Source organism: Pleurodeles waltl, chromosome 11, assembly GCF_031143425.1.
Source record: "Pleurodeles waltl isolate 20211129_DDA chromosome 11, aPleWal1.hap1.20221129, whole genome shotgun sequence".
NCBI classification, from domain to species: Eukaryota; Metazoa; Chordata; class Amphibia; order Caudata; family Salamandridae; genus Pleurodeles; species Pleurodeles waltl.
Window position 1 is genome coordinate 676,166,424 of NC_090450.1, and position 19,717 is coordinate 676,186,140.

Here is a 19,717-nt window from a genome sequence, read left to right on the forward strand (position 1 = left end):
CTGAGAAAGATATGCAGCAACAAAAGGCAAATTATGTGGCATAATGTGGCACATTTTGCAATAATATAACTTCATTATTTTGTCATTTTTAAAGTTGGTAACACTCCCTAGACATTGGGTGTACCCCATACGTACCAATTTAGCACACATATGTAGCAATAAACAGAAAGGTGACCAGTCCAGCCTTGCAAAAGGCCTTTTACTGTGTGGCAGCACATGTAATTGCATATTTAGTAACTTTTGAATTGTTTGAATAAGAAACATTTTTTATCAAAATGTGCAGGTTATGCAGCAGATGATGGATTATGTGGCAAATCTATAACTATGCACCAATAGATGCAGCCCCACAATTGCATAATTCCAGTGGCCCTGACTTAGAGGCAAGTCAGGGGTCATGTGTCCCTTATATGCGGCTAGGTTTGTAACATATATATATATATATATATATATGTATATATATATATATATATATATATATATATATATATATATATATATATATATATATATATATATATATAGAGAGAGAGAGAGAGAGCAAACATTCAGTCTATTAAACAAGAGTTTTTTGTACAGCAGACATGCTGCACTAATATATTTAAAGGTGATACCATATGTGATAATGGAGAAAATCAGTGAATTAAAATGTTTGCCTAGGATTACATAATTTGAAATCAGTTTGTAGGTCAAGAGCATTAAAATTAGGTTGAGTAGATTTAAGTCACTAGACCTGCAGGTATAGTAACATTTTAATGAGTTTTCGAGGTCTGAGACGGTGGGATAATAAAAAGAAATAAAGGATCCCCTTACTGGAATAGATGACAAAGGACTGCCTGTCAGACTACCGCATCTCTCTGCACAGTACAGCTGGGTAAATGTTTGCTGCTCTTCCAAATAGCTGCTCCTAAAGAGACACCAGAGAAGAAAGCAACTCATGAAAGCACACTACTTGCAGAGTGAGCTTGAACTATGAATGAGAGACATTTTCCAGCATTCAGTTGAAAAAACTGGATAGCAGCAGCAATCCTATCAGCAATACTGCGTTTTTAAAGCAGATATCAAGGCTTACCATAAGCCACTACCAACTGGTTGGATTTTGAAAATTGAAGCATCCGATGCAAACTGAATTTTAGACAACTTCAACGTCTAATGAGTAGACTGTTTTCCCGCTATGATCTGCAGATTTGAAAGAAGGTTTTCAGTCCACAGGCTCATTAAGATAAAACTCTGCAGGCAACTTTGAAATGAACTTGGGGTTGATTCCTAATATCACTCTGTCCTCATGGAATTGTACAAAGGGTTCTTAAATGGAACGGTTGAATTTAATGTATTCCCCTGGCAGACATTAAGACTAATGATAATGCCACTTTTCATGAGAGACATTTTAGATCAGCTCTGTGAATGGGCTTAAAAGGAGCAACTGTGAAAGGTCCAAGTAGTGCTTTCTTAGTGGAATCACTCAGAAAAGTCCTTCAAGAAACTTTTTGACCACAGAGAAGATGAACCAGATGATCTCCTAAATCTGGATATAGCTGCTACGTGCACTTTAATTGAAGTATGAGCCAAGATCACTTTAGTTAGATGTAACAAATACAGCAGAATGCATTCTGGTGAAGTTAAAAGAGGATGAATCTCAGGCACTACAAACTAAAGTGTTTCAAAGTGAGTTTAGAAGTCTTGTTAAGAGAGTCAGCTCGGGCTCTAGTAAGAATTTCTTTACAGTCTTGTGGTATATTTAGGCTTGCAAATTCATTGTGTTCAGGAGCCATGTTGACAAGTGCAGGGACAATGGATCCAAATGAAGTATCTGGTTGTGGTTTATTGACAAAGTTGGCACTGATTTCAATGTTGTTTCTCCAAGAAAAGGATCAGTTTGGCGAAACACTAATGTCTGCGCCATTTTGGGCAATCAGAATTATCCTGCACGGTTCTCACTTTCATTTTGTTGAGAGTTTGCAGAAATAATGGGATTGGGGGAAGGGTAAGCAAAGATCCCTGACCATCTTATCGAAAATGCATTCCCCCACAATCCTAGTTGTGGATCCCAACTTGAGTAAGAACAGCATTTTCAATTCTGATGAGTTGCAAATAGATCTAGATTTGGTTTGCCTGAAAGTTGGAAGACATACAGGGCAATTTGATTAAGGTCCCACTCGTTGCAGCTGTTCCTGATTGCGCTTAAGGTCTCTGCTAGAACACTCCCTATTCCAGGAACGTGCTCTGACATAAACCTGATTTTTTTAGTGCCCACTTCTAAATCGCCTGAAATTCTTGAGACAGTGGCCTAGATCTAGGGCCTCCTTGCTTGTAGTTGTAAAGCACAGGGGTAGTATTGTCCATGTATTTTAGCGCCAATGCTCCCTTGATGCTGGGAAGGGAGGCCTGTAGATTCAATGTGACTGCTCCAACAGATATATTTGAAGATTTTGGTGATGTACAGCCCATTTCTAAAGCTGAAGGTGTGCACCACAATCCGCTAGGAAGGCATCACCATCGGTCCTCACCACAAAATCGGCTATCTGAGGCAGGAAGGTCAGTCCTATGGAAAGGTGGTCGTTTTGAGCACACCAGGTACGAGACTCCTCAATGGTTTGAGTATTTTAGATGTCCTTGAAAGAACTCAGAGCCACTGTTAGTCCATTTCCTCTTGCACAGGTCATGTTTAGAGCTGGCAAAATAGTACTAGAGCAAAGCAAGATGACATTATGACTATAAGGGGCCTTGAATAGGTGAACCAAAACAGATTTTCTTTGCATTGACCTTTCCTCAAATAGCTTTAGCCTGGTTTGTCTGTCTTCTCTGAGATATGCTTTGTCCTGAATGTTGTCTAAAACGATTCCCAAAAACGTTATGGTCCTTGATGGATGAAGCAAAGATTTTTCCAGGTTAAGAATTAATCCTAGGTTGCTGAACAAAGTTAGACAGGCCATTGCCCCTTTGATAGGTTCCTGGTATGTAAAGGCCTTTACCAACCAATTGTCGAGGTATGGAAATATATGGTAACTTTTCTGCCTTAAGCGAGCTGCCACTGGAGCTAGACATCGAATGAAGATGTGGGGCGTAATCGGAGTCTAAATGGGACGAGTTTGAACTGATAATGAATGCTGGCTACTCTGAATCTTAACAATTGTCAATACATTGGGTGAATGGGAATGTGAAAATAAGTATCCCGAGGCCGAGGGCCGTCATGTTGTCTCTGTGGTTCAGGAAATGAAGGACGTCTTGGCGAGTAACCATAAGAAATTATTGTTTTCTTAGACATCTGTTTAACCTCCGCAGGTCTAAAATTAGCTTCCATTCCCCTTCTCCTGACTTCTTCTTCAGCAAGAAGAAGCAAGAATAAAGCCAGTTCCCTTCAGACTATGTAGTACTCTATCACGCCCTTGTGGAGCATGGTAAATAATTCAATTTGCAGCTGTGCAAGATGGAGAGGGGGAAGACCCTGTTGGTGGTGTATGAGGTCGCCTCTTTGTAAATTCCAATGTATGGCCATAGGAGAGTAGATCTAAAACCCATTTGCCTGTTGTAATTTACTTCCAACAAGGTAGATAGTTAACTATTCACCTCCCAACGGTTTCTGGTACGTACTTGTGAGTAACCGGCAAGTTAGCTTTGTCACGGTTTCCTACTTGAGTCTCTTCCCTGGGACGTTTGTTTCCTCCTTACAGTTTGCATGCATTAGCTGTACCTTTGTTGAGGGTATTGGGGTCTGTATTGTTGCTGCAAGGGCTGGTGCTGTTCTGATAGATACGGTTGGTATTCAACTCAATACTGGAACATCCCACCGTCATCTTGCCCCACAAAGGCATTAAACTTGTGATTTTGCAGTGTCTATTTTTATGGATTGTAGTGCCTCACCAATGTGTCTTCCAAATGACTCGCCGTTAAAAGGTGTGACTAGCATTTTACTCTGGATTTCAGGTCTAAAGGATGTAGCCTTAAGCCATCCCTGCCTGAGGAGGCAATATCCATTGCACAATCTGAGGCTTGTTCGCCTTCTTTTAGGATCTTTCTCGGATCAGTCCTTACATCCTCTGGTAACTGATCAATGTAGGGATCAATATCAGACCACATCTGCCAAGAATGGCAAGAGAATTGACCGCTCTAAACGTTATGGCTGACACTGAGGAAAATCTCTTTCCTATATTATCAAGGAGTCTACTCTCTCCATCTGGTGGCGTTGATATAGGCGTAGAGGGGTTCTTGGAACAGTGGTAAACTGCTTGCGTTATAATATAATCTAGTTTTGGATGTCCTATACCACAGGCTGGTGACTTTTCTGGCAGAATATATTTTTTTTATCTAATCTGGGTAGGACAGCAGACACTGTTGCTGGATTCTTCATAATCTTTACACTTTCCTCCCAGATATAGTCTACAACCCAGATAGCTCTAGCAGTTTTTCTAGCCGCTCTTTAAAATCATAAAGAAAGCAATGCGATTGCTTCACTGGCACTGAAAACTCAAACTTTGACAACAGGGAAAGATTCAAGCATGTGAATCTATGAAAGATCCAATACTTGACAATACCTATTCGTTTTAACAGGTGGTACTTGGGTGGTATCAGTGAAGTTATCTGGCATGTCCTGTTAAAGAACACATAACAAGTGTCTGCACAAGATACAATCTGATTCCTTATCAAAAATGTGAATATGTTTTAAGCACTTGGTTTACCTTAAACACTACATTTTGTGGCCGCCTATTTTTTGTACTATGCAATACGATTAACACAGTTTTAAAACAATGATGTTCACAATGCTTTCTGTCACAGGCTCAGATCTCATAGCACTATAAACAAGTCACTCTGCACAGCAACAATCACGATTTAATTGTGTGACTCTGGTCTCACACACCTACACACACACACCTACACACACACACACCTACACACACACACACACACACACACACACACACACACACACACACACACACACACACACACACACACACACACACACACACACACACACACACACACACACACACACACACACCTGTAGTGATCATATTAAACAAATGAGCTTTCACAACTTAACAGTGTTTTCCATCCATTTGTTAAAATTGCATTCATTTTTCATTTAAGGTGTGTGCCTGTTCTTTCACATGCAGTTAACCGAAGGTAAAAACAACAAAAAGTACAATGTTTAGTTCTTTTTAGCCACATATTTGGCCCTGTCTCCACAAGGCATGGCACTTCCCCCACGGCACTAAATATTACAGTCTCAAACCTTGTTTTACTCTTCAACTGCATGTAAATGAAGACCATCTGAGAACATGTTTCTAGGCTAGCTTTATTGATAAGTAAATGCAGAGGCATTCATTCCCCCTCCCGGGAATAGTTTAAGGACCTCTGTTCTAAAAGATACTGTTCCTTAGAAGTGACATTACATTTTACTTGGGCATCAAGTCGGGTTTAATGACATGAATAATTTGATACCTTGAAATATGCCCTTTTTAGTAGTAACATTCAACAGTTAGTCAGACTGACAGGTCAGCTGGTAACTGTGTTAGACAAAGGGGCTACAAACCTTTGTTTCCACAGCAAAAATGCAAGTTTGGAAGTTTTGCTGTTAGGAAAGTTTAGAAGTATATGTCCTACTTAATAATATACAGCTCCCTGCCTTTGGGCTCCATAGACATTCCTTAGGGGAGACATATTTATTGTTAAGAGAAGTGAAGACTTTGGCAATGGTTTAAATGGAAGTCGAACTAGCACTTTAAAACTCCTCTTCCAAGCTGCAGCTGCAGGCTGGGAACCATTTTGTAATTTGTCACACACAGTAGCATCAGTTCAAAACTTTGGGGGGTGACTATAACCATTTTGTAATTTGTCACACAGTAGCATCAGTCCAAAACTTTGAGGGTGACTATGTCATAAGAGGCATTTCCGTGCAATACAGCTACATCTTAATCATTTTTAAGAGCTTATCCAGATTTAAGTCTTGAAGTTTATTTCCAAGATTACTCTTCAACTTTCACAAACATATGTTGACCCAAACGTACAAATTACTTTTTGAACCACTGTAAAAAGAACAGGAAATTTGTCAGAAGGCACAATGTTCCCGAATTCTTCTGTTGCCCACCACAAAAAAAATGTTTCGAGAGCTGAATTGTGCCGTATATCTATCAGCTCCATTGGTGCTTGCGCCCTATTCATGCCAATAAGTCACACAACATCAAGATTTTGTGCACACATCATCCAGAAGTTTTTAATCAGCCTGAACAGAGGGGTGAGAGCTCTGAGTTTTGAAAAATTGCCATCTGATCTCCCCAGAAACACCCTCAAGGCATGCACTGAGGTTTAGCGTTGGCAGCATTTCTTGCACATTTGGAAACCTCAGAGTCACAGCCAACAGTTTTGGGAAGTGGGTGAAGTCAGCAACATCCTGTTCTTTGAACTGTGCAAGCTTACTTTCAAATGAGTAAATACCATTCATCATGGAGCACACAAGCTGTTGTTTGCCTTGCAGCCTCAAATTGAGAGCACTGAAGCGTGCAAATGGATCTGAAAGAAAATGGAGCATCATAAGCCATTTCACATCCTTTAGTTCTGGGAATGCTTGACCCCTACTGTTTACAAAGTGTTCCATTTCAGAGAGCACCCAAATGAACCACTCCAGAACTTTCCATTTGCTTAGCCATTGCACTTCAGTGTGCATCAAGAGATGTGTATATTCAGCTTCGGAAACATGCAGCATAGCTTTAAAAAGTCTATAGTTGAGAGTTTTGGCACAACTTAAATTAACAATTTTCACTGCAAGATTTAGGTCATTATTCAGTTCTCCATGCTTCAATTTTGCACACAAAACTTGTTGATGAATAATGCAGTGGTAGTCTATCACAGTCTGTCCAGTGAGCTTCTTTTTAAGCAGAGGTACAAAGCCTCTGTCATGGCCTACCATGGCTGGAGCCCTATCTGTTGTGATGTTGACAAAAGAGTCCAATGTGTTTCAAAGTACTTGCAGATGGTGCCAGGTATATCTTCTCCTCTTTTGTGCCCTTGCAGTGGCAGAAGCACAGGAGCTCTTCTTTGGGATGAAGTGGTTTGTCAGAATATCTCACCCAAACTAATAACTGGGCCATATCACCTATATCTGTGGACTCATCCATGGCAATGCTGAAGAACGGTGACTGACTGCCTTTATCACCTACTCCGGAATGTGTTCGCCCATTGCCTCTATTCTGTGTGAACAAGATAGCTGTAATGCACCGATTTCTTTTAAAATGCTGGTTTTGTTGCTATAGTTTTAAACACAATTTTGGCTTCTCACCAGCTCTGCATCCATGTATGGCTTCTTTTGTTTGGCAAGCAAGTAGCATATTTTGAATGATGCTTCTGTAACAGCCTCAGATTCCTTCATCTGGGAAGGGAAGAGCTTCTTGCTTTAACAATGCCACTTTTGCAGAACGCAGTTTTGAGTGCAATGGTTAGTTCTCATGATATCCTGGGTGTAGAGTTTTGTAGTGCCACTCCAGGTTATACCTCTTAAGAACATTTACTTTTTGTTTGCAAAGCAAACAGGTGGCTTTCTCTTTTGGCCATTCAACAAACAAGTAATAATTTTCCCATACTGCCTGGAATTACCTGCGTTCCCTCTCTATGGATCTGGGTCATTTGCTAGGCTTGGTAACTGGACTACAGGTCACTCAGAGCTCCCCGGCGGGTTTGTTACCGTGTAATAAGTAACAAGGACCAGGAATCAGATTTCCCCCTCACGACTGATGAATCAACACCGACTCACAACTGATAGACAGAAACCATCTCACGACAGACGGACCAACAACGTGTCTCACTACAGACTTTTTTGTAAGCAACGCCAAAGTAATGTTTGTGTTTAAACATACAAAGTGAGCTGTAAAAAGAGAAGCATGCACATTGTGATTAAACATGTAATTAACACACATGCTGGCCTTGGTCCACTCCCAAAGAGCATGTATTAAAAAGGATTTTCAACAATTATGCTTGCACGTTGCTACGCATCATAGTTTTCTGGTTAAAAGGTACTCTACTTGGCCACATCTTGTTTTGTCTGCCAACCACAGAAGTGAAAGCAGCAAACACAATGCCCAATTGAAATTCAGCAAAAAAACTGTGATAATGAGGCAAATTAATAGTAAGTAGGCCCCAGTGCTTAATTTGTGTTTACTGTGTCCAGTGCCGAGCACCGGCACTTATTTTTTTTAGGGCCAGCACTTAATTTTCTGCCTCAAGCATTTATTGCGAGCAAAAGATACATATAGGAAAGACGGAGGAAGAGAAAAATAAAAAAGTGTCACAATGCCAGAAACCAGAAAGCTGCAGGAGTGAGCTGAAGGGGCAGGGAGAGGATGTAAATGGATTTAAGTGGCCCAAGATGGCTTCAGGATTACGCTGCCTCAATATTCAGTGGCTGCACATTTAATTGTAGCAACCGCTTTGGGCACCAGCACGTTTTCTTTTTTTTTTTTTTTATTACAAATTAAGCACTGGTATTCCCCTTTTTAGAGATTTTTTTTTTCTTCAGTGCACTAGGTCACCAAGCAATAGAAAACAACTGTGCACGAGATGGCTCTGCAGGGATAGTCCAAGGATCGGATGAGCATGTATTCTGAATCCATTATTACCTACTGATGCTAATTCTGGTTTGTTTTGACCATAAACCCACACCAGAGCATTTACGTGGTGTAATTTTAATCAGCTACTGCTGTTCTGCTTCTTGGATATTTCAGGATGTATTTCTCTCAATGTGCGGCCATTTTTAATGGAGGAAATCTATTTCAGTGCAGGCAGAAGACCTGCTGTGAGGCCATACCATACATCCATATGAAGGGGTGTAATTCATAATTCCAAGCTGCAAGAAGGTAACCGCCATCAGGTGCAAAACCAGTTCTTTTAAGCCTGGCTCATAATGGGCAGGCGTGAGTGCCCTAAAATCCTTCTCAGGTTTTATGGGCCCTGCAGAGGATTACTAATGCCATACCTGTATGTATCCCAAATAAAATAAATACTGATTTGACAACTAAAAAATAAATATGGCTAAATACAGACTGAAATGTTAAAAAAAGGGAATACCATAAACCTGTAGCCCTAATTAAGGTTATGTCATCAGCAGCACCCTTCTCATCATAAGCCACCCTTGTTCCTGCCTGTTTGTTTCTGTCTGATTGTCAAAGAGGTCCCCATTGCCTGAAATCTACCAGGACAGCAGGTGAACAACTAGGATTGTCACGGCAAATCTTACCTACGCAAATTGGCTGATGTACGAGTGTAAGGTAAGGAAAATGTCACTTACTCAGTGTACATCTGTTTGTGGCATGTAGTGCGGCAGATTCACATGCTGTGCATAGTCCGCCATCTAGTGTTTGGCTTGGACTGTTACAAGTTGTTTAGCTTCGAAGAAGCTTTTTCGAGTCACAAGATTGAGTGACTCCTCTTCTCGGTAATAGTGCACATGGGCATCGAGTCCTTTGTTAGGTTGTTTTCTTTCCGCCGTCGGGTTTGGATGTGTTTTCTCTCGATCCGGTGAATCTCTATTCAGAAATTCAAAACTTATTCTAATCTTTCTGTAATATCATCAGTATTGTGTTCGATCGTGTTTCCGACTATACTCAATCCGATTTAGACCGTTGGGTTGTTTTTTTCTCGTCCTTACAAGGGCAACGCTCTTTAAGGGCCTGCTCCCATGTGAGTCTTATGGAAGAACTCTGTTTCGATTCTGTCCTCGGTGTCACGCGAAATTTACGTACATTGATCAGCACTCAAGTGTGTAATCTTTTTCTATCTCCAGACCATCAAGTAGACAACTGCGACTCCTGTAGATCCTTTTGATCTAAGAAGACGCTCTGGGATAGTACAGCATGTCGTCTCGTGATGGCATCAAAACCACCAGAAGACACACAGGACATCTCAGGTGGAGAACATGCCCAAGAGGAGGTTCAGCATGGGGCAGTCTTTTCCGTTCAAGACTCTGAGGAACATTCAGATGACAACAGCCACAATGTGCCTGCCACGTAGTACGTGAGTACAACTGCTCCATCACACTACACCAAAGTTACTAAAAAGACTCCTGCACTGATCATCGATGCTCCACTGCCGTCAGGCCATGGTCGGATTTGAAAAAGTCTGGATGGCCAACCTTCGTGTTTAGCACTGAAATTTAAGACCAAGGTAAACTTGGCTTCGATTAAACCAATTTCAGACTTGAGACAAAAATCAGAAAAAAACAACTTTGGAGCAGAAAAGGGCAGCACCATCTTTGGAGCTGAAAAGGATTACACCACCTTCGGAGCCAACACTTTCGGTTCAACCAAAACAAAAGATTTCGGAGTCTAAAACTAGGGGTAGCAAAGAAACTACTTCTACCCAAGAGTCCATAGAAATTCAACCAATTCTATAGGTGATGGCTGCCAAACAAAGGAAAATACTTATTCAGAAGGACACAGGACGAATAATTGCCTCTCCTCCAATGTCCTTTAAAAGAAAACTGACTTTTAGAGACACTTCAAAAGATGCTTGTCCATCAAAGAAGGTCTTTAAGCAAACACAACAGGGAGAGGCTTCAACGCAGAAACCGCCCTCTTCACCACACTCTCCTGTTCCTCCTTCTACACCACCTCCACCGCCATCCCCCACATATGAGGCACAATTATCACACATACATCCTCAATTTAACCACATTGGGATAATTTTTACTGATGATCAACTGGACACAGATCCATGGGACACTTATGATTCTGATCCCATATTATTGAATGACCATCAGTTATATCCTGTCAGACCCTTGCCACCAGAGGACACTACAGCATATAATCAAGTAGTGGCTAGAGCTGCAGCATACTATAATGTGCACTCTGACCACATAGAGCAGGATTTTCTGTTTGACACACTAGCACCAACACACAAGCAATATGAATGTCTTCCTATGTTCCCAGGCATGCTTAGACATGCTCCTGATATCTTTCAAGAGCCTGTTCAAGCTAGGATTATCAGTCTAGAGTGGACAAGAAATATAAACCAGCACCCTCAGATCCTGTGTTTATAAGAGCTCAACTTCCTCCTGATTCGATTGTAGGTGGTGCAGCCAGAAAAAGGGCCAACAGCCAGTCCATGGGAGATGTCCCTCCTCCTAATAAAGAAAGCAGATAAATGGACACAGCTGGGAAAAGGGTAGCCTCCCAAGGTGATAATCACTGGAGGATAGCCAATTCACAAGCTCTATTGGCTAGATATGACATAGCACACTAGGACGAGATGGAAGGGCTATTACAATAACTCCCTCCAGAACACCAAAAGAGAGGACAACATATAGTTAATGAAGGGCAAGCAATATCTAACAATGTTATTAGATCTGCTATGGATGCAGTTGATAGCGCAGCTAGATCAGTTAACACCAGTGTGCGTATTAGGAGACATGCCTGTTTGAGATGTTCAGGTTTTAAACCTGAAATACAACAGGCAGTTTCAAACATGCCATTTGATAAGCAGCATTTATTTGGCCCTGAAGTGGACCCACGATAGACAAACTCAAAAATACAGAAACAGCTAAAGCCATGGGGGCTTTGTATACAACACCCACCAGGGTGAATTTTCTTAGGCCACAATTTAGAGAGGGTTTCAAACCTTTGGCCATAGAAACACCATCCATCCACCAAAAAGTATCCTCACGATTCTACACTAGAGGATCATTTAGAGGCACCTATAGAGATCTAACAGTAGCGGTAGAGCGAAACCTTCTGCACCAGGAGGTTCCTCACAATCTAACAAACAGTGACTTTCTCACCATCCCCCACAGAGCTCACACACATCTCCTGTGGGAGGAAGGCTGGTAAATTACTATCCACAATGACACAACATCACTACAGATCAGTGGGTTCTGTCAATTATTCAACATGGTTACTGTCTAGAACTCACTTCCACTCCACCAAACATCCCACCTCGTTCACACAAATTAAATCAAGAACATCCCATTCTATTAAAACAAGAAGTACAATCACTTCTACTCAAAGGAGTAATAGAAGTGGTGCCTATAGCTCAACAAGGGAAAGGAATATATTCTCTATACTTCCCAATACCAAAAAAGGAAGGTACTCTCAGACCAATTCTAGATCCCAGACCTCTCAATCAGAACATCCTTTCAGAGCATTTCCACATGGATACTCTTCAGGATGTCATTCCCCTATTACAAAAACAGGATTACATGACAGCATTAGATCTAAAAGATGCTTACTTCCACATTCCCATACATCCAGCACATCACAAATGCCTAAGATTTGTGATAGCAGGCAAATATCACCAGTTCAAAGTGCTACCCTTTGGAGTAACAGCAGCACCAAGGATATTCACTAAATGCCTTGTAGTGGTTGCAGCATACCTCAGAAGGCAACATATACATGCCTTTCCCTATCTGGACGACTGGCTCATAAAAGCCAGTACCATTCAAACATCCCAACAGCACGCACAATACATAATCGATACCCTGCACAGTCTAGAGAGGGTTCACAATCAATTATAAAAAATCTCACCTCCAGCCAGTGCAAATACAACTGTATCTGGGAGCAATTCTGAACACTCAATCAGGATTAGCGTACCCAAACCCACAAAGAATTCAAGCTTTTCACAATCTCATATCACAGCTATAATATAATCAAACTTACACAGTAAAATTTATCATAAAGCTGTGGGAGTGATTGCATTGTGCACAGCAATAGTACCCAACGTACATCGAAACAAGAGACCCCTGCAACAGTGTTTTTCACAACAATGGTCTCAGGCACAGGGTCAACTACACAATCTAGTGTTGTTCAGACCGTCAGACTTACAACTCTCTGCAATGGTGGAATCACACCAACTTATCAAAAGGGTGGACATTTTAGGACCCTGTGCCACAGACCATAATCGCCACAGACCATAATCACCACAGATGCATCAAAGGTTGGAGAGCCCATCTCAGTAATCTTACGATACAGGGAGAATGGGACTCAGTCCAGCAGGCATACTACATAAACCACTTGAAATTGCTGGCAGTGTTCTTAGCACTCAAAGCATTCCAACCACAGATCACAAGCAAAACAGTGTCAATAAGGACAGACAACATGACAACAATGTACTATTTGCAGATACAAGAGGTGGGTGAGGGGGGTGGAGGGGGGGGGGGGGGGAGGGAGGGTCACGCTCATCTCAATTGTCCCTTCTAGCACAAACAATTTTGAAGTGGGCAATTCACAATCGCATTCACCTATTAGCGGAGTATATCCCAGGGATACACAACCAACTATTGGACCTCTTAAGCAGGACGCAGAAACAAATACACAATTGGGAGATTCACCCCCAAGTTATTCAACAGTAGTTTCATAGGTGGGGAACACCAAACATAGACCTTTTTGCAACAAGCAAAAATGGTAAATACCTATACTTTGCATCCAGGTACCCACAACCTCTATCCAAGGGCAATGCTCTATGGATCAATTGGTCAGGGACATTTGCTTACGCTTTTCCCCCCCTCTGCCATCAATTCTGTTTCTAGTCAACAAAATATGTCACACTTCCCTCACTATGATACTCATAGCTCCCACATGGGCATGTCAACACTAGTACACAACACTACTGGATCTATCTGTAGTACCACAAACAAACCAGACCTATTGACTCAAAACAAAGGTCAAATCAGACATCCCAATCCCAGTATGCTCCACCTGCCGATCTGGCTCCTGAAGTCATAGAGTTCGAATATCTACAGCTTTCACCAGAATGTATGGGCATTCTTAAAGAAGCATGTAAACCTACAACCAGGCAGTGCTATGCAGCTAAATGGAAATGTTTTTTATATTACTGTCAACCCAAAAACACTGATCCACCTAAAGCATCGGTACAGGATATTGTAGGTTATATGCTTTACTTACAAAAAGCAAATCTTGCATATTTGCAATCTTAAATCATATAATCATACTAACTTCACCCCAGGAATTTTTGCACGCTAGATGGTGTTAGTTGTTGATGAATTATAGGCAAGAAATGTTCATACATTTACCAACAGATCCTTTTAGTGTGTGAGCCTGTGAATAACTGCATACTCCCACATACCTGTTTATGTGTTTTGAGTTATCATATTTTTTTGTCATCTTCTATATTTAATATAAGAATACTTTTTTAAGTTGCTTGACTCGTATTCTAGCTGCTAGGACTAAGCCAGATTCCCAGGTTCACTCTGGCTTGACTCGCTGATTTATGTGAGCCGCCCTACCTAACTCTGGACCATCATCTCACTCCCGGAATGGCCCTCAAGACCTGGCTATTCAAATGTGCCTCCGGGACCTACAAGCGCCTGGATATCCAGTTCTTTTATATGGAAGGCGAGATGGGTGTGAAATGGCTAGAACTATATTGGCAGATCTTCAAAGACATTACACGGCAGAAGCCACTGGAAATTTCCTTGGTAGATAAAATGTTATTAAAATGAACATATTGTTTTACTCTTTCGAGCATTCCAAGCATCACCTCAAAGGTAGCGATAACAAATTTACAGAAGCTGCTAATCGATTTTATGTGGGGAGGAGGAAAGCCGGAGTCTGCAGAAATGTTCTGAAGGAGGTGCAGGACAAAGAGGACTTAGCCTATCCCGATCTCCTGAATTACTTTTAGAATGCTGTCCAATCGCACACTATGATCGAATGGACGACGGTCAAGGCACAATACTTCAGTATTGTCCACCTAGCTACACCAGAGAAAACTGTACAAATGTAGCTCCTTAGCATAAAGAGATAGCCTCACTACCAATCCATCACCAAACACCCCTCCAAATCCTAATTCCTAAAGTCTCTGACATAGGCTGGAGGAGTTACAAAGAAAAGGTCTGGTCTTCACGGTCTACATCTGATGGCCATTGTTAGCTATACAAAGGTTTGGTTAAGACATTTAGGGCCATGTTCAAAACATTCTAGGTCTCCCAAATTATTAGGATCTAGTGGTCTTCATTCTAGTCTTGCTGGATCCTCTACAGCAGTGAATCCCAACCTTTTTATCGCTGCGGACCGGTAAATGTTTGATAATTTTTCCGTGGCCCGCTTGTTTTGATTTAATAATTTTAATGTAATTGTATTTAAACATGCCTTCAAGATTTGAAGACCTCGGGCGGCCCGGTGCCGATTGATCCGCGGACCGGCACCGGTCCGCGGCCCGGGGTTTGGGGAACACTGCTCTACAGGAGACATAAGCACCCACAGACTGGGTTCTGCTCTCAGATGATGAGGCATTCTAATATGCTCATTGCACTACATCAGAAAAAGAGAAAGGCCCCAGTATTGCTCACAGGTTTCATACATGATGGCAGCTCATAGGGATGGAGATATTGTACTACACTAGAAAAGAGCGGCACCCAGTTTTGCTCACTGATTTAATAAATTCTGGCAGCTTATGGTGAAGTAAAAAGTGATTCATGATCTGTCTCTCTCCCTCACACACACACACACAACATACCTATAATTATGAGGACCAGCCATTGACCATAATGAAGTGTGTATTTACTATTCTAACGCCATGTGCGCTTTGCTAGTAGGGAAGGTTATAAAGCATACTGAGGCAAATATAACTGCACTTTTAGTTTTTTTATACACTCGCTCGCAACTACTTAAGCACACTACAGGGACTGGTACTCATAATGCACCGGTCCTCAAAAGGATAGTGTTTGTCTTGAACGGACAGTGTTCACCCACGCGATGAGGACCGAACCGGGCCGCACAGCCTGGGATATACATGCCCATACATACACACAGACAGTAGATTATCAACAAAGTGGCTGCTCCCATTTTGTTGCTTCCTGAAGCTAGAGGACCTCATATTCTCACATTTAGAGACTAATGGCCTTGCCACTTTTTTTTTTTTTTTTTAGAAATTCAAGGGTGGTGAGGAAGGCAAAATACTCTCACCTAGCTGAAGGCATTAACTACAGGGAGTGCAGAATTATTAGGCAAGTTGTATTTTTGAGGATTAATTTTATTATTGAACAACAACCATGTTCTCAATGAACCCAAAAAACCCATTAATATCAAAGCTGAATATTTTTGGAAGTAGTTTTTAGTTTGTTTTTAGTTTTAGCTATGTTAGGGGGATATCTGTGTGTGCAGGTGACTATTACTGTGCATAATTATTAGGCAACTCAACAAAAAAATATATATACCCATTTCAATTATTTATTATTACCAGTGAAACCAATATAACATCTCAACATTCACAAATATACATTTCTGACATTCAAAAACAAAACAAAAACAAATCAGTGACCAATATAGCCACCTTTCTTTGCAAGGACACTCAAAAGCCTGCCATCCATGGATTCTGTCAGTGTTTTGATCTGTTCACCATCAACATTGCGTGCAGCAGCAACCACAGCCTCCCAGACACTGTTCAGAGAGGTGTACTGTTTTCCCTCCTTGTAAATCTCACATTTGATGATGGACCACAGGTTCTCAATGGGGTTCAGATCAGGTGAACAAGGAGGCCATGTCATTAGATTTCCTTCTTTTATACCCTTTCTTGCCAGCCACGCTGTGGAGTACTTGGACGCGTGTGATGGAGCATTGTCCTGCATGAAAATCATGTTTTTCTTGAAGGATGCAGACTTCTTGCTGTACCACTGCTTGAAGAAGGTGTCTTCCAGGAACTGGCAGTAGGACTGGGAGTTGAGCTTGACTCCATCCTCAACCCGAAAAGGCCCCACAAGCTCATCTTTGATGATACCAGCCCAAACCAGTACTCCACCTCCACCTTGCTGGCGTCTGAGTCGGACTGGAGCTCTCTGCCCTTTACCAATCCAGCCACGGGCCCATCCATCTGGCCCATCAAGACTCACTCTCATTTCATCAGTCCATAAAACCTTAGAAAAATCAGTCTTGAGATATTTCTTGGCCCAGTCTTGACGTTTCAGCTTGTGTGTCTTGTTCAGTGGTGGTCGTCTTTCAGCCTTTCTTACCTTGGCCATGTCTCTGAGTATTGCACACCTTGTGCTTTTGGGCACTCCAGTGATGTTGCAGCTCTGAAATATGGCCAAACTGGTGGCAAGTGGCATCGTGGCAGCTGCACGCTTGACTTTTCTCAGTTCATGGGCAGTTATTTTGCGCCTTGGTTTTTCCACACGCTTCTTGCGACCCTGTTGACTATTTTGAATGAAACGCTTGATTGTTCGATGATCACGCTTCAGAAGCTTTGCAATTTTAAGAGTGCTGCATCCCTCTGCAAGATATCTCACTATTTTTGACTTTTCTGAGCCTGTCAAGTCCTTCTTTTGACCCATTTTGCCAAAGGAAAGGAAGTTGCCTAATAATTATGCACACCTGATATAGGGTGTTGATGTCATTAGACCACACCCCTTCTCATTACAGAGATGCACATCACCTAATATGCTTAATTGGTAGTAGGCTTTCGAGCCTATACAGCTTGGAGTAAGACAACATGCATAAAGAGGATGATGTGGTCAAAATACTAATTTGCCTAATAATTCTGCACTCCCTGTATGGAGTTTTTATAGTGGTTATCATCTTACTGATATCACTTCTTCTGCTGCTGCCATTCAGTGTCAGGTGTAGTAAAAGGGGTACTTTTGTGTTTATTTTTCTGAATTAACAACTTTTCCCCTGAATCATGAAATGTCAACAACAAAAAAAGTTATACAAAAGCGTGTCTAGTGGTGCAAATTCTATTGCTTCTAGGTGGACTTCATGTAAGCAGAGATAGCATGAGTCTTTGCCTTTTATAAGCCACGGCCCCTCCACAAACAATGGTAATGAACAGAATAATGTGCCCTGCACATCTGCCAATGTACTATGCATATTTTGCACAAACTGCAGTTTTAGAAAATCCATTCTGTGCATGGACCCATGATTTGCAGAAAATCTTTCACAGGCCCCTTTGAAAAATGGATTTCATAATCACGAAAAACGATTCTGTACAGGATTACTGTTTTCCACTGGTTAATTAACAATTTAGGCATGAACGATGAACAAAACCTTTGGAAAATCTTACTACAAAATAACTAATAGGCTTATGTATGTGTTATTTATATTCTTTCATGCAATTAAATGTAATTAAATACTGCACAAATAGGGATTTAAAGATTTTGGTCTGCAAAGTTACAGAAGAAGGAACACCAACTTATAAACGTTCCAGTGTTGGCAGATTCCCTGCAAGGTCCCCAAAACATCCATTTATAAAATATGAATACCCACTGGCATCACAGCCAACTAGGTTAGAACTTGTATCAAGAAATATTCAAGGGCGGTGTTTTGTCTGTTCTAAAAGTTAATCTATGCACACAACTATCATATTAAATTAAACTTGATGATTTGCAGAAACCAGACAATGCTTTTTGCTCCAAACATAAAAAAGTGTAACACCTTGAACAGTACAACTGGAAGCAAACTTGGTCGCTCCCAAAAACCTTACCTGTCACCAGTGGGTTTTCCTTGAGGTAACTTGGAAGAACAAGTCCGAAAAAAATGGAAAAGCCAAGAACGAACAGATTGCGGGAAGAGTTCAAGTCAATGAACTGCAAGTTTGATAGACCCACTGCTGTGATCATACCTGGAGGAGGGGGTGATGAACAAAAAGCATGAGCAGAACGAACCCAGGTCTGAGAAAGAAACATATTCTAGAATTACAAAACATACAAGTTACATTTCTACTAGGACAGGGCCATCACACTGAGCTCTCATTAAACAGTGAAAACACAACAATATTTTAAAATTATGTATTACAAAATCCTCCAACTCTTGGACTCTCTAGGGAGAACTGAAGTTGGAGGATTGAAGGTGTTTTACTGGTGTGGTTACTGGAGCCGGCAATTTGAGAACTGGCATACCGATACATATTTGCCCTTGTTCCCATGTGGTCTTTTCAGATTGTCTTCAAATCATCATAAAAAAGGACTATTCTGTGTTTCAAACCAGGACTTAGTAAACATTTACAAACGTGTACTCAATATGCTATAGGTTTAAAGACCTGGATGAGTAGGATCTGGCTACAACCGAGGGGACATGCATATACTGGTTCTGACACAGCAACGTACTGCACAGAAAACCTGATAATTCAGAGTCCGTACTGTGCCCAACATCACAAGGCCACAGTATTAGAGTGAGATGCCACATAAGCTTTACATTTCTATCCACATTTGAAAACGTATGCTAGAGCTAGTGAGAGCAAAATAGAATATATATATATATATTTTTTTTTTTTTTACCAAAGAGGGTACAAAAAAGTGCACCCAGAACTGGGTCTGGTAGAGATGCGAAGAGGGCACTGAACTTCCCTATCATGCCCAAAAGCAGCATGAAAGCAGCCCCATACTGGATCACCCTGCGGCTCGCCACCTGTCAAGAAGAATAGAACAAGGTTAATTCTGTGTCCTGTAGTGCTTAACTTCAGCTCTAAGTCAGTCACTAAAAACACTTCAACAACACATGGTACAAACACCACTTATACATAAGTACGAGTTTGGTCAGTCATGAACATGGGTCTGCCTTAACACCACCTCAAGGTGGTGCTAGTGAAGCACTTCTTAAGAGGGCTTAAGAATGTCCAGGTAGCTGTTCCCGAACACAGTGAAGAGGAGTTGGCAGTTTCCAGCCCCCATCCTGAAGCACAGAGGTATTTCCCAATCTCCAGGACCTTGGCACTGGTCAGTAACAAAATGTGGGTATACGGACCGGTGCTTTGTGACCCATTGTATGGGGCCAGTTTGTGTATTCCA

General features: G+C 41.4%; 1 protein-coding gene across 2 annotated transcripts in view; it reads right to left on the reverse strand.

Moving 5' to 3' along the window:
• SLC23A2 (solute carrier family 23 member 2) overlaps positions 1 to 19,717 on the reverse strand; it is a 631,030-nt gene that overhangs the window by 15,752 nt on the left and 595,561 nt on the right. For both annotated transcript variants that reach the window (XM_069214170.1, XM_069214171.1), the window contains 2 exons: positions 19,208 to 19,337; positions 18,415 to 18,552 (listed from right to left, as the gene is read on the reverse strand). In XM_069214170.1, the coding sequence (XP_069070271.1) occupies positions 18,415 to 18,552; positions 19,208 to 19,337 (268 nt within the window). The remainder of the gene's footprint in view (positions 1 to 18,414; positions 18,553 to 19,207; positions 19,338 to 19,717) is intronic.